We start from the raw sequence: 16,338 nt of genomic DNA, 5'->3' as shown, positions 1-16,338 counted from the left end.
AGAGGAACTTCTGAGGTCCTTGCTGCCTGATGCAGTAACCCCATGACCCTGTTGCAGAGGCTCCCTAGACATTCATGACTCCTGTCCTTGACCCAATGTGGAACGGTCATCCAAACAGAGTATCTAAACCTTGTAAACCCTGAGTCCCTCGTTCCAGTGTGTATACGCTCTAAGAGTGAGCCGAACTAGCCCCTGGTTTGATAATGGGTGAGAATGGCAACCCAGACTTGGCTAATATCACTGTCATTTTGGTTTTTTGACACAGATTCTCAAACAAGCAGTGAAAAAATATGAACTTAAAGGAGGAAAAAACTAATAAAATGCTTTTATGCACAGAACCTTAGTTTAGTATACTAATCCTATTTACATACAGAAAACCTGTTCTCAGGAATTCCATTGTAAATACTTCTTTCTTCAGAGAACTGTAAATTTATAGCCATTCCTTGTGAATTTTTGTGCATGTTAAAATAGGGTCTTGTGCATGAAAACATTGTATTCAATCTCATAGTTATCAGATATTTTTTGAAGTGGCCAAAGAAGCCTGACAGATTTTATTCACTTGGATTTTGCATAGCTTTTTCTCCAAAAAGGATATGCCTCCCTGAGTTTTACTGGTCTTTTGTCATAGACTCCAGCAATTCGCTGACTCCAGTGAACATTTGTCAGTTGTCTTCTTACAATCTACTGCCTTTCCTTTCAAAGATTTCACTTGATTTCCCCTCCCTTTTTCTACTCTCAGTTCATGTGGTCCGGGTGAGGCGATGCCCTATGCCCTGGTGGGTATAACCCCGGGCCTAAGTTAATCAGTACTTCATATTTTGTTGGTCATAGCGACTTGTTCAGAGGTAAAATAAACATAAAATAACTTTATTCTATCAGACTGAGATTCAAAAGTCTATGAAAAGCACATAATAAAACAAGGGTCATCCCTAATTCACCTTTCAACCACTGCCAATGATTCATAGAACATTTTGTCCTTACTAGCAGATCTTACACCAAAGTTTCTCCATATGATTATAAGCCCATAGAATTCCATCTCTTTTCCAAGATATTTAAGATCCACATTTCTCTGTGAACAGCCCAGCTGTAGTGAACTCATCTTTTTCAAGCGCAGTCTCTGAGCCTCTCACGAAGACACGGGATCATGTAGCTATTCTCAGTCTCCAAATTCAGATTCTCCATTCCCCTCTTCCTCCTCCCTTCTTCTCATGCCTCCCTTCCTCCATTGGTCAGCTTTAAAAAAAAAAAATACCCAAACCCAAAATGTGGAGGTCTGACTGTATTCAAATGTCTACGATTTGCAGGCTATATGCTCTTCCTAGTTAGCCTTGAAGTATATATCAGGTGCATTTTCCTCCAGAAATCCAACCACTCATCGTGTTTTATAGCATTGCTTCTATGCTGCTTCTTGGATTTGCACCAATGTATCTCAAACATCTTCCACACTGCCAGGGTCTTTACTCTGTGACATTTGTAATTCATTAAAAATAAAATGGACTGTGTATCTGTTTGGCAAGCTGGAAAGCAGACACTAAGATCAAATTAGACGTAGAAGGGGAAATGCCTGTGAAGGACAAGAAGCAGAAACAGGTATAAAGAGCTTCAGGCAGTGATGCAGGTCCAATATCTGTGAAAGGAGAGAAAGGAGGAAGAGGACTGGGTAAGAAGATCCATGTAGTGCAACCTGGAGATTATCTCAGGCTGGCCATTCGAGAGCACCAGAGCAAAGATGGCCTTTTAGAGGAAGAAATGGCTCAGGCGGAAATGGCCCAGCTCCTGTGCCTCCAGTCTGCTCAGTGCAGCAACTGAACACCAGACAACTCCCTTCTCCACAGCAGATTCTCTTAAAGGAGGATCTGAGTAGTGTACCTCCTGGCAGCTAGATATGTATGGCATTGTGGGTACTTTTAAAGTGGAAGTTATTGGGCAAATGCGGGGTGTGTGTGTGTGTGTGTGTGTGTGTGTGTGTAAAAGAAGATTGCATTGAAATTGGGTGTCTGAACTGTGACATGATAAGACAATGAAACCAGAATAGAACCTTTCTGTCTGGGAGACCAAGCCTCACCCCCAACTTCTAGGCTGTTGGCCTGGTTAAATGAGAATAATTTCACCACTTTAAAAAAGAATGGAATTAGAAATGCCAAAAGTACAAAATATTCTGGGACTGCTGGGCATCCAACACACTGTGTTAATCATAAAGGGGGAAAAGCCCTCCGTTTTGGCCAGAAATCAGGGGAGTTATTTTGGGAACAACCTCATCAGTGACCCAGACATTACCGTTTGAATTCCAAAGCTCTGAAGAACATGAGAGCACTTTTCCACTGCTTTGTGTTTCTTTCTTCACAGAACTTTGTGCACAGATCTGCTACAAACCTGGCATTCACCTTCTCAGGGGAGACTGCAGAGAAGCAGATCACTGTCATTAGAGAAGGTGTGCTTTCCTGGGAAGTAACCTCATGGCTCACAGTCACCAAGGTCTTAACCAGACGTGTCAAAAGCATTCAGAGTTTACCTATACGCACCAAATTTTACCAGCCCATCTCTGCCAACAAAATACCCCATTTAAGAAAACCCAAGAAATGACCATCATTTCTAGAATCTTTATGATGTTTTCTCTGTGTGAGCTGCTGGCTGCTGGGAGATAAAGGGAAAGAGGAAATATAAAAGTAACGCATGATGCTAACCCTAAAGGAATGACTGATGAATTCTCTCTTCAGGTCATCAGTGAATAAATCCAGACCCTCTTCTTATTCAAAATGGAAAAAATAAACCAGTTATAATAATCAATATTAATTGTGTGTTTTTACACGATCTCATTTTATATTTAGAACAACCTATCAAGAAGGTCTTTTCACAATTCTCCTTGGACAGATGAATACACCTAGACTTGAAGTGCTTAAGTAATTTGCCTAAACTAACCCAGGTAGCAAATGGCTGAGCTGAGACTTGAACTTGGGCCACTCTGGCTCCAGAGCCTCTACCCATAACTATATTTTCTTGTCTCCCAACCATTGTGATCAGGGCAGATCCAGGTTTTGGGGAGCCTGGAGCTTATATTTTGGGGGACCTTCATAAAGAAATATATATATATATATATATATATATATATATATATATATATGAAAAGAAAATTCAAACACGGCTTTAGAAGTTGTTCAGGCAAGTGAGGGAGACTGAAGCTTAAGCATCATTAGCTTCACAGTAAATACACTTTTAATTATGGTAAAGCTATTATTACCAATAATGTTAATATGAAGAATAATAATTATTTTTCCAGTGCGAATATATGAAAATCTGGTTGGTTTAAGATTTTAAATTTTATTTGGATAACACAGTCATTCAGAGACCCTACATGCTCCTTTCAAACCACCATATAATTTCTCTGCATCTGAGTCATACCTCACCTGCTCAAATCCTCTTCATGTTATTCTTGCATCTCTATTGGTGCTAGCTCACTTTCAACTTCTTAATAATAATTGTAATTATAGCTAACATTACTATGTATGCCAGGCTTTGCACTAAGATCTTTTCTCATGGCCTATTAATTAAAATGCCTAATATCATTCCCACTTTTCAGTTGAGGAAACTGAGGCCCTGAGAGATTAAACAGTTTGTCTCTGAAATCTGCACCATTTCATCATAGCGCTTCGAATAGCCCAGGTAGAACAGACATTACCACAAGCAGATTCCATAGAGGCTAAAATATAATAATTACAATGTTGACAGAGAAACAAATATAAGGCTAAGATATTCTATAAGAATATCTCAATACTTTGGTTAGAATCCCCTTTTGGTACCTGTGAATAGTGCAAGAACAAAAATCAGCAATTCTGAGACACAGAAGTCCTTGAAACTATGTGATTTAATAATGAGAAATATACTTTTTCCTGGGTTGCAAATTATGAAACCCAAAGAATAAGCTTGGCAATGCCTGAATTTATACACTTATAAAGATCATCCTTTTGTAGCCATTGTCAGATTGCCTGTACCAGAGAGGTGTGCTATCCCTGAAAACTAGTAGCCAACCAGGAATTTTACTTAAGGACACTAGGAGGGATTGTACAAAATTATCTAGTCAAATTGGCTTGGCGGTCTTCCTGGGGCCGAAGCACCATGGAGGGTGTACATCTGAGTCATGTTCCTTGAGCGTTAATGTTTGAAGGAATCTCAAAATTTATCTAGTTCAAATCCTTCATTTACAGGTAAAGACAGTGGGCCCCTGAGATGCCAGAAGTCACAGATTTAATGAGCATTATTCATTCAACGAACTAATCAGACAGATTATGGAACTAGGATAGAGAACTTTTCTACTGCCCCATATTGCCTCATGGTTAAGATACACCACTGGGGCAGCATCAGTAATCTTGTAATTTTTAGAAAATTTCTGTCTATGACATAAGCAGACAAGATTTTCGTCAGTCTGGGCTCTGCCTACCTATCCACCATCTCTCACAGTTGCCCAGTATGAACCCTTGTTCTATTTCCCGGAAAGTACACACTACACACTCTTGTCTTAGCTCCAGCTGCTGTAACAAAATACCATAAACCGGTGGTTTATAAATGAAAGCAAGTGATCTCTCACAGTTCTGGAGGCTGAAAATCTGAGTTCAGGATGCCAACACGGTTGGGTTCTGCTGAGAGCCCTCTTCCAGGTTGCAAACTGTTGACTTCTTGTTGTATCTTTGCATGGTGAAAGAGGGAGAGCTAGCTCTCAGGCCTCTTCTTGGAAAGGTGCTAATCCCATTCATGAGGGCTCCACCTTCATGACCTAATCACCTCCCAAAGGCCCACCTCCAAACACTGTCCCATTGGGGATTAGATTCTAACATATGAATTTTGGGAGGACCCAAACATTCAGTCCATAACGACTGTCATGACTCTGAGCCTTTGTGTAGGCTGTTTTCTCTACCTGGATTGCTTTTCTTCCTATTCTTCACCATATCAACTCCTTCATCTGTCAAAACTCAGAAATGTCGCCTTCACAGTGAAGCTTCTCATGAATCCCTCATTCTCCACCCATCCACCCAGAAAGAATTAGTTTGATCCCTCTTCTGTTCTCTCAAAGCACAGTTCTGAGAGCTTTTGGCACTTACCACATTGTATTTTTGGTCTTGGTTTCATTTTGTTCCCCCCATTAAACTCTGAATTGTTTAAAGTTAGAGATCCAGTGTTGGTCATCTTTTTAGTCACCTAATGCTTAGGCTCTGGTGGGCACTTAAAAATATATATAATAACAATAATTAACATTTAATTTCTACAATAATCCTGAAGGGTAAGTGTGGTAAGGATAGACATTACCAACGTTCACCAAGATTTCTGGTTCTCTTCCTGAAGTAAGACATGGCCACATGATTTGCTTTGGCCAATGAGATTTGAAGAGAAATTACATGTGTCACCTTCATGTATAATCATCCAAGAACAGGTGCCCTTTCCTCTGCAATGGTAACCCCCAAAACCTTGTGTTGAGCAGGCAACATCACAATATGGTGAAGCCTCAGTCACCCTCTTCTGACCCATGTTTGACATATAGTATGGGTGAGAAATAAATCTATTTTTTTGTTTTTTGTTTTTAATCACTGATGTTTTGTGTTTGTTACTACAGCAAATCTTAGCCTCTCCTGACTAATACCAACAGTGGCTAATATCCTTTTCTTATAAATAAATTAAGGTCACTCAGGTGGTAGATGGCAGAATGAGGATTCAAGCTCTGCTAAGATAATGTTAAAGCTTACCTTCTAGTCCATAATGGAATAGAGAAAGAAAGATATCTGCTTCCACACTGAGCATTTCAAATCTTGCTTCTTTTCCAGTTGTTAGTCATTGTCAGAAATTGATAAAGCAGCTATTCCTGCTGAGAATCTAAGCAAATTCTCCCTTACTTCCTTCCTGTATCCTCTGATATGTCCTTTCCCTAATTCTAACTCCTGTGTTGGAGTTTTCTCACAGCAATCTTGAAAGGTTTTTACACATAAAGTATTTGTCCTTTACTAAAAACAATAAAGAATGCGCTATTGGTGTATTCATTTCCCAGACATATTTTTAAAGGTTATTTAAAGAGTTCTTTTACTTTCTACTAAGCAAACCTATTATCTTTCATTAAATACCAAACAAATGTTTTTGTCTGCTATACTTCCTTTTTTGTATTATATTTTATTTTTTTTGTCAAATTTTATTTATTTTTATTTGACATAACACCATGTAAGTTTACAGTGTACAATATGTTGATGTGCTACATCTATGTATTGCAATATGATTACTATTGTAACATTAGCTAATACCTCTGTCACATCATGTACTTATCATTTCTTTTTTTTTTTTGATGGAAACAATTAAGATCTAGTCTCTTAGCAAATTTGATGTTTATAATACAGTATTATTGTCTATAATCACTATAGTGTGCATTATATCTCCAGGAATTATTTATCTACTAATTTCAAAATTGTATCCTTAACATCTCACCTGTTCCTCTGAACCCCAGCCCCTGGAACTACCATTCTACTCTCTGTTTTCACAAGTTCAGCTTTTTAAGATTCCAAGTATAAGTGATATTGCACAGTATTTGTCTTTGTCTGACCTATCTCACTTAGTATAATGTCCTCAAGTTCTGCTCAAGTGTCCTTAAAGAAATTTTTATTTGGAAAAAAAGCCAACTTTCTTTGACAGTGGCTATCAATGAGTTGGTAAAACACTGAAATTAGGTTGCATTATGGGAATACAAATTCAAGGCTAAAGAAAACACCATTGTTTGTCTAGTTCAGCACAAAGACCCCTCCATGAACACTTGGAAAGTACAATACTGTCCAAGAAGTCAGGCTAGCACACTAGCTAGTGTTTAAGAGCAGGGTTTCAAAGTTAAATGAGTTTAGATCCAAACTTTTCCTTTTACTTGGTCTGTGACCATGATTACATTATTTAATCTCTTAGAGTCTTAGTTTTATCATCTTCAAACTAGATAAATAATAGCTACCTTCATATGGTTGTTATAAGGATTACATCCTTACATGAGTTCATGCTAATAACGCCCCTTGCATGGTTGCCTAGTATCTGATAAGAATTTGATGAAGAACAGCATTAACACAGCCATAAATAACACCTGCCCATCTGCATGGCTTGGGTTAAAAAACATCAGAATAGTACCACAATGAAATGGCAGGAATCAAAGAAACCAACACAAGTTTATTTAGCTTCACAGTTGCTATTCTTTTGGGAAATTTGTTGGTCAAGAAATTATGATGGGAATTGAGCACAGGCAGAGGAAGTGTTCTCTTGGGAGTCAGATTAGGATTCTGTTAGATATCTAGTGTACATTCTCTAGGCCAAAACCAATTTTGTTTTACTTAAAATTCTATCTTTAATTTCTGCCTCATCCTATATATGTTCTATGCCTATATTTTTATTGCTCCATATACCTGGAAAAAATTAGGATACTCTACACACAGTTATGTACCTGGCTTTTCACTTCAGAATGCACTCAATTGGGAACTATAGATTGAAGTGGAGAGATCATCCTACCTCAGTTTACAGGTATAGAAAATATTGTGCATATGGGCCATAATTTATTCACTTGGTTCTTATAGATAGACATTTAAACTACTTCCAAGTAAAACTTTCATGAGTAGCCTTTACACCCATAAACACACATCCCCAAGTGCCCATTTAAATTGAGAAAGTATGTGTTAGGTTTAGCCCTGGTGGTTACTGGGTATGATGATGGTAATATATTTCTTTTTGTTTGTTGAATGATCTATTCCTCTAGTTCCAATTAAAATCAAAATCTATGTCCTATAGATATTAATGTGAAGGCTTCTGCCATGTTGGAAGTGGGAATTACCTTCCTCAGAAAAGAGTGAGAATCTCTGGAAACCCCTCATTCCTTTGTCTTTATAACTCCATTTTACTAACTGGATACAAGGTGAAACTCAAAGATGTTATTCTCAACCATTTTTTCTCAGCAAAGTCTTTTCCAAATCAAGCTTTTTATAGATGATGATTTAAATGATTTGGTATGTCTATGGCCATGCTACCCTGAAAAAGCCTGATCCCGTCTGATCTCAGAAGCTAAGCAGGGTCGGGCCTGGTTAGTACTTGGATGGGAGACTGCCTAGGAAGACGAGGTGCTGTAGGTGTAAAAAATAAAAAAAAAATAAGGGATTGTAAACTGACAAGGTCCTGGTAATCTGTGAGGTCAACCAAGGGTTGCCGTGCCTTAAAAACAAACAAATAAAAATAAATGATTTGGTATATTCTGGACCATACTTTACAAAGTAGGAAGGAACCATTACATGGTAACATTTTCTACTGTTACCGTAGTATTCAGAAAAATATTAAAGTCCACATGATATATGTGCAGTGAAACCAGGGGCATCTGGAATACTCTAGCTCATAGGATTTGAACTTATAGTAGCAGAGCATGAGAGACTGCACTTCCTTTTCGCATTTCCTCATGATCCCTGTACCAAGGATCCTAGGTCTCTAGCAAAGGAATGAGCCTGTCTTTTCCAATATTCGGACATCACAAACTTCTAACACTCTCAAGGTTAGAGTACCTTTTTGGAATTTGATCAAGTCAAGTAGTTTCTGTTATAACCTAACGGTCAAATCTTAGGCCTGAGATTTATTCCTAATTCATCACCTTAACTCACCTTGCAGCTTTGAGTTTATCATTTTCCCTATTATCTCAGTTTGTTCATTGGCAAAAGAATGAATATTTGCAATCATCAAATAAAAATTGCACTTTGCATGGAGAACTTCCAGTGAAATGAGCGGTCATTATTAGCATGCATACCAGAGCTATACGGTTAATATTAATTATTTCATGTATTTCTCACTACAGCCTTAAGAGTAAGGCTTTATTATATCCTCTTTTTACAACCATGGAAACTGAGGCTCAGAGAAATCAACTAATTTGCCCAGAGGTATCAGAACAAGTGAGCCATGGAGTCAGGGTTAAAACCTGACTTTAAAGACTGTTCTTTCCATAAGTCAAATTAGATTTTATTTAATAAGATCTAGAATGCATAGTCCTAAACATTTATCTTATGTCCAAAATCCTCTGAGAACGTATGCCTAAAAGACTCTTTCTTACAGAAATTACCATTAATGTCACAATCAATCAACAATATTTATTAACTACCCTTTATACCTTACCAAGAATAATGGTAATAACATTTTGCATTCCAGACTCTTTCAACTTCTCAATGCACTATCCACATCTATTGATGCATTTTATTCTTTTAGAAATACTATGAGTCCTCAGAGATGAGGTCAAAGAATTTGCCTAGTCAATTATAAAGTTTCCTGACTCTTCATCCAGTGAAATTTCTTTTAGGAAGAAGAGTGTATGTTTATGCATGTGTGATTCAATTACTTTACTGGGTGTTTTAAGTAAAAGAATTAAATATTTGTTGTAACAAACCAAACAGTACAGATCTGTTTTTGAGATAAATTACCTTCCCCTTTCTTCTTTCAACCCCACCCTTCCGAAGTTATCCATGGTAATGGAGAGGTGTGTGATTTTCCACTCCAGACTATGGACATCCATGTTTTCAAATATAATATCATAGACTGAGTCATGTAGGAAAAGGTACTTTCTCCAGAAAGTCAGAAGTATAACTTTACAACTTTAAGTACAGGAATACACCTGAGATTCTCTCATCTTGCCCTAGAGTCTATTTCTGCCTCCCCTATTGATCCTATGCCTGAATTTCCCTTCCTAGTATAGGCCTCTTAGCCTAACTAGACTCCAGGGATTAATTGGCACTGGCTGAGTTTGGTATGTTCCCAGTTTGTCACTTACTTGACATAGTAACTGTTCATCCTAGTACATAAAAATTGGGAACCCAACCCACTTTGTCACTTTAGCCAACTGCCCATCAACTTCCACTGAGGCTATTTTGTGGTCTCTAAGGATGACTTTATAAGAACTTTAAACTTGGAGCGAAGTACACACAGTGCTCCCCAATATGAACACAGCACGTTGTCCATTAATCCCTTTCTGCCATTCTCATAGTATAAGAGTGTCTCTTGGGCTCTGTCCTAAAATTGTTTTACAATCATTTAACTTACACTCACATCACATCAATTTTGACATCATAATGTGATTTGCATTGATTTCAAGCTGCCATCAGGATGAGCTCATAACTATGTCAAAACCTCTGTTGAGTAAATAAAGAACTGATTTTGAATGTGGGGAATGATGGAGGATGGAAAAATCACAGAAAGAGACCAGAAACAATATAAGCTCAGTAGGGAAATTTTAGACATCAAACATTTTTTTTAAAACACCAAATACCAAAGGTCACTAGTCTCCCACATCAAATACGCAATTTTTTAAAACGAATCCAGTATGAGTCTTGAAACAAGTCTAAAATATGTGATTTTGATTTTGCAGAGAAGATCCTAGGATAATTATTAATTTTTTTTAATAGAGGAGGAAATTTGGGGGATGGCAGATGAGGGAGGGGATGGAGAGTGGCAACATTTTCTTTTCTGTCCTCATTCAGCACACAGACTTCAACTTAGGTTCAGTGGTTGACATCTGATTAACTGATCCTGAAGTGCAAATTTTTCCGAGTAATACCGATTTGCAGGCCTACGATGCCACCAGAGGGGCAAAGCAGGCTCCAAAATATAGCTTCTTGCCAGTTTTTAAAGACTAGCAGCCCCCTTTGCAGTCAGTGAAGGCCGACTGCAGCACCCCACTTCCCCAGGATGCACCTTCTGCATTTATCTCACAAAGGAGCGAGGTTTGCCCAAAGGTGGGTGGAACCGGCGTGAAAACATCCCTTCACCATATCATCTCGTCTGAAGAAAGCGGATCGAGACCAAGGAAGGTTTTCAGGCTGAGTTGCCGCAGACCTTAACTGGAATAACTTGCTCTCTTTCACATCTGCAGCTGTGTCCTCCTCGGGGAGTTGTCCAACTAAATGTGATTTTAAACATCTGTCAGCTAAATCAGAGCTCCAAATTTAGCACTCGGGAACATTATGTGGATTTGTGATGCTCGCTGGAGCACACTGGATTCGTAAACCAAGCTCACATGACACAGCCGGGTGGTACTCGGGTTGGTAATTTCATCTATGACACATTTAATTTGCCTGCGCATTTATGAACATTATGTAAAGGGAAAGAATGACCGTTTCCCTGCGAACTGTTTCCTGAATTGCCGCGAGATCAATAGCCAGAAGGGAAAGTCTTTAAGCTGGGAATAGTGGACGTATTTTTAGCCAATCGTTTGCCTGGAAATTAAAAAAATTCCCAATGGGTTCATTTCATCTGAATTTCCTGAAACTCTGTTCTCTGCCCTGAGCTGCCTTTGGGGTCCAGCTCTAACTTCACTCTACTGTACCCATCCCAGAGGCGAAGAAGTTCTGCTTGCAGTCAGGGATTCTAGTTGCCATGTTTGGAAACGCCGGGCATGGAGAATCATTCTTTGCCTCTGGTGGATGATGTTTCTGAAGAGGTGTGCTGCTGTTCGGGAGAACTAGGAAGCCAGGCCTTCGCTCAAGATTCTCTTTGTTGACACGATACTCCTGAGTGAGGATGGGATTTCGTAACCCATCCTATCAGTTCTTGAGATCATGGTGCTTTGGGAGACATGGGGAGAAACATTCTTGCAATTCAGTATGGGTTTCTGACGGATGATTTATCACAATAAACTAAAACTCGTGAATTTACTTTGCTTAGGTTAGTACAAAGCTCACAGCTTCCAGAGTCCATTTCTCCATTAAGCCTTCCTTAGATACACAGACAGAGTTGGTTATCCCCTTCTCTGAGCTCCCAAGACAGCCTGTGTGCAGCTCTCATCCGGTGTTAATGTGTGGTGTTGTCAGGGAGTGTCTTCAAATGCTCCTGTGATTTCTAGGGCGGGCAGAGATGGCGTTTGATTTGTCCTGTATACCCAAGATGACAGGCCCATTGATGGTGTTGATCTGACATTTTATAGATAGTGAATAAATGCACAAGGGACTGGTACTAGTTCAAAAGGCATAAGATTATGTAAGGTGGTTAAGGTAAAAGGTTGATGGCAAGAGAACCCTTATAAATGGGAACTGCCTCAAAACACATTTCTTTTGCTCTTTAAGAGATGGCAGTCCTCTCAGAGGTACAAAAGCCCAGGCAAGGACAGCCAGGAGCTAGGACCCAGGGAAAGAAGTGCCATCTACATGAGGTTGTTTGAAGGGGCTAAGCAGGGAGGAGCTTCTGTTCCAAAATATCTTCTTTCTGGCACCTGAAATTAGAGTGCTTGGAATTTATTCCTAGAAGTCATGTTAATTCTTTCCTCTATTCATCTCACATTTAGGATGACATACTTAACTTGGGATCACAGAAGAAAATATTTAAGACCCAAGACTATATAGCATCAGATCGATCAGGGTTCAAACCCCAGTCCATGAGTCACTAAGGTGCATTATCCTGGGAAAATTACTAGACATCTCCAAGCTAACTTGTTAGGTAGTTTAAGGGATTCGATGAACTAGTGTGAGTAAAGTTATTTGGCACATAGCAGATGTTCAGTATCATCAATATTATTATCATTACTATCATTAGTTTGGGCTCTTTTGTTTGCAAGTGATAAGAATGAACCAAAACTGGCTTGAAAATACAGGTTTGTCTCGCGATAACGAAGAGCGGGAAAGTATTTAGGCCTCAGAGGGATACTGTACCTCGGCCCTTCTCTGCTCATCTGCTCTATTTTTCTCTCTTGGCTCCTTTTCTTTTTGGATCTACGTGATTATTGGAGAAAATCTACCTTTCAGCTCCTAAAATGACATGTTGCAGATACAGCTACTCAAAAAGAGACTGATACAAGTCATTTTCCTGGCTTTAATTTCACATTTCCGGGGAAAGACTCACCTCGAATCTGATGCTAGTCCTGCTTATTCAGCTGTGGCAGGAGACAGGTGGAGGTAGAGGTAAGGGTCACAGATACACAGTGGCTCCTTCTATCCTGGGCCCACTTCATTGCTAAGGAAGCTAGCAGAAAGAGAGGGAGGGCAGTTGCATGTGTGTGTGTGCGCGCACGCGCGTGTGTGTTTTGGGGGAGGGGGAATCATCAGAGACAGGCAGATGCTACAAAAGGTACCTTCGCACTGTTATAAAGATAAAATGGGACATTTAGAAATGTGAAAAATGTGTGAAATGTCCTGTGTGAAAAAAATTTGATTGCATATATGTTGTAATTATTACTATATTCACCTATTTATAAAGGTAAAGATTTATAGGGAATGCGAAGAAATCGTTTTTATGTTATGGTGATGATTTTTTAATGTCTCTTGATTTAGTAACAAAATTTCATTTAATGTGGGAAGCTCCTACAGGGATTAATAACCCTTGAGCCTTTGCCACCTAACACTTTAGCAAGGATTAGTTGACAACAGGCTGAGAGCCAGGCCCCAGGGGACGGATCCAGGCCTGGAGTAGAGGACTGACAGAGCAGAGGAGTGTCAAGGGCGCTGGAGACAAGCTTCTTGTTCTTCACAGTGGATGGATACTACAGTCCTCCCTTCCCAGAAAGGCAGAAACCCAGCTTAGAATTCTGAAGCCTCCGTCGAATTTTCATAGAACATCAGTGAAATCCAGGACAGACAGAGGGCAACTACCAGAAAACTCTTTTGATCATAAAAAGGCATCAAGGATACTGTGAAAGGGCAACACTTACATGGTTTTGAGGACAAGGCTGGTGCCGACTTTCAAAGGCTCTACAGGCATCCTGTAGGAACATTTCTATGGAAACAAATACCCTCACGTGTTTGTTTCCAAACCCATTGGCACTCTGTCCCCACTTCCCACCCCTGGAAACATTGAGAATAACCCAAGAAAAGTCTTTCCCTGTGGGCTTTGGCACTCGCCTTCTGCTAGCCTGAAGGTCAGTGTGCTGCTTCTTCAAGCATTTCCCTTAGGGGATTCGGTAGGACAGATGGTCACTGTCATGTTAAAGCCAAAGACTTATGAAGCAACTTTGAGAGCATTGGGAGAGCTGAACTCCCACCCCAGAGAGAGACCCCTTGAGACTCCAGCTGGGACAGTGACCAAGGCTCTGAAATGCAATGGGTAAATCACAGCCCCAGCCCAAGCTGCAGAGCAGAAACAGTGCTTTTGAAATTGCTCAAGTTGACTGCCCTGAGACATTGCCCAAATGTTCCCTTAAACACTGCTTTTATCTTTGGCAAAGCTATATAAGGCCAAAGCTCCAGAAAAATTCACTACAGCTTAAGGCCTTTGAGTGAGTGGTCAAGGGTCAGGCACTAGGAGATCCAGAGTTTTGGTACTAGAGATCCATCCTTTCTATGCCCCTGACTCAATCAAAACCCTTAATATCACCAAGTTAGGCAATTTCAGCAGTGTTTATCTAAGCTCCAGGTCTTTGCATCTTGTGGAGTGTAGACCTACAAAGTTAGCCGTACATTCATTAAGGTGGTCAATTAATTGAGCACCTACTATGTGTGCAGTAGTGTGCCAGGAGCGGAATATTAAACAGTGAATAAGACTCAGTTCTGCTTAATTTAAGCTCAGTAAGGGGAAAAAAGATGCCTAAAGAGACAACAACAGCACAGGATGATAAATGCTCATAGAATTAAGGACAGAGTACTTGGCATACCCAAAAGAAACTTAATGGGATAGTGAGGGGTCAGAGAAGGTTTCCTAAAGCAAAGACAAATTCTACAGAGTCCTAAAGGAAGTAAAAGACTTGGGCAGATGAAAATGAGAAACAAAACTGCAGTTATTAGACCCTTCAGCCTGGCTCCTGGCCCGCCTCATATCATGCAGCCTGGCTGTGGGCTGAATTTATAAAAGTAGCACAAGTCTATATGTCTATGTGGAGAGTTGGAGGATGTGAGGAGTTGGACACACAGAAATGAAAACAAAGACTTTCCTTCTTCCAGGAAATATTATAAAATCTGGCTTTCTGATTGCACCTAAAAGAACTGTCAGAGCAAATTAGTCAGGTTAATCTAAATAATTTATCAAATATGTGGAGTACCTACTGTGTGCCAGGTGCTAGAGGTGAAAGATAAATACAATACTACAATACAGAGAGAGAGAGAGAGAAGTGAGAGGAGATATAGAACAGGGTCGCTCTGGGGTGGAGGAAAGAAGGAAGGGGAAAGTTATCAAGCAGGGTAGGTGACCCAACAGCCTACGACTGTAAGCTTACTGACTGGTTTTTATCTGACCATAGGTAGCTAGCAATCTCATCTCTACTGAGACGAACAGGAATGAATACATTTAAAAGAAGGGGTTTGATTCAGCATAATAAACCATTTCTTGCAAGTTGTCTGTGGTATGATTCGAATGTGGGATTAACGCTCTGTGGGAAGCTGCACCACTGGCAGAGGTTTGTAGGCAAGAAAGTAGTTCAGATGACGCACTTCAATTTCTCCCTGGCCTGTGCCTGAGATTTGACAAAACTTAACTGAAATATAGAGTGAAGGAATCTTTAAAGGAGTGTGGAAGATTTAAGTTTCATGAGCATTTGCCCTAACACAGAGTTAAATCACAAGAAAATGTCAAATACCAAAATGTGTTATTCCAGCTTTGTATTTGTGAATGTTTGTGTGCATGTGTGTGTGTGCATGTGTATGTGTGCACGTGCGCGCACGTGTGTGTGTGTGGTGATGGTGGTGGTATTTGCAGTTTGTGTCTTTAGATGATTTCAGACCTTCGTCCATCCTTACCTGATTCAAAAGCAAAGGTGGGAGATGTTCATCAAGAAGTTACACACCCACCTACCTATTCCATTCTCTATCTTTTGAAACCTCTCATTTACGGAGCTAGGGGGCATATCAATTAAACAAGAACCTGTCTATTGTGATGTTTAGCGAGTGTTTGGCATATTTTATCAGCGATAGCATAAGTAAAATAACTATTTCAAATTTCTCATTTTACACATAAGGAAACTGACTCAAACAGTTTAGATGAATTGTTCAAAGTCCCACAGCCGCTCATTTTTTCACATATAAATTCATGCAAATATCACTGAGTGACTGCTTTATGCTAGGCATTGCGTGTGGGACACTGGCAAAGCCAAGTACTAGAACTTCCAGTCCAGTACTCTCCTTTTATAATCTGGAATTTATATTTTAAGTATCTAAGTTAGAGGCATAAGGCTGCCTGCCATCTTTAAGAGTGGTTGGAAGGGAAATTTAATATTTTGACAACAATCTGTATCTTCTCCCTGAATATGCAAGCATTTTGATCATTGGCAAAATATGGGGAAAATAGTTTGACCTCAAAAGATAAAACTCTTGTGAATTTTAGGTTTACAGTTTTTTAAAACAATCGAGGTTGACAGAATGGAGACAATTGGACAAGTTCAAGTATAGTTTGCATGTTATC

The 16,338-nt window shown here is 39.6% G+C and overlaps 1 protein-coding gene and 1 pseudogene across 3 annotated transcripts in view; both read left to right on the top strand.

Annotated features, from left to right (window-relative positions):
• Window positions 1–2,798, top strand: part of RNLS (renalase, FAD dependent amine oxidase) — a 242,906-nt gene extending 240,108 nt beyond the window's left edge. The window contains exon 6 of one of the 3 annotated variants that reach the window (XM_036223804.1): window positions 2,347–2,798. In XM_036223804.1, the coding sequence (XP_036079697.1) occupies window positions 2,347–2,583 (237 nt within the window). In that variant the 3' untranslated portion in view covers window positions 2,584–2,798. The remainder of the gene's footprint in view (window positions 1–2,346) is intronic. The other 2 variants (XM_036223803.1, XM_036223800.1) reach the window with 2 other exon arrangements.
• A 5,209-nt stretch (window positions 2,799–8,007) lies between these two features.
• Window positions 8,008–8,126, top strand: LOC118604323 (annotated as a pseudogene).
• The last annotated feature ends 8,212 nt before the right edge of the window (window positions 8,127–16,338 follow it).

This window comes from Rousettus aegyptiacus, unplaced genomic scaffold (assembly GCF_014176215.1).
Source record: "Rousettus aegyptiacus isolate mRouAeg1 unplaced genomic scaffold, mRouAeg1.p scaffold_m13_p_6, whole genome shotgun sequence".
Classification (NCBI taxonomy): domain Eukaryota; kingdom Metazoa; phylum Chordata; class Mammalia; order Chiroptera; family Pteropodidae; genus Rousettus; species Rousettus aegyptiacus.
This window is presented reverse-complemented; position numbering and strand designations above follow the sequence as displayed.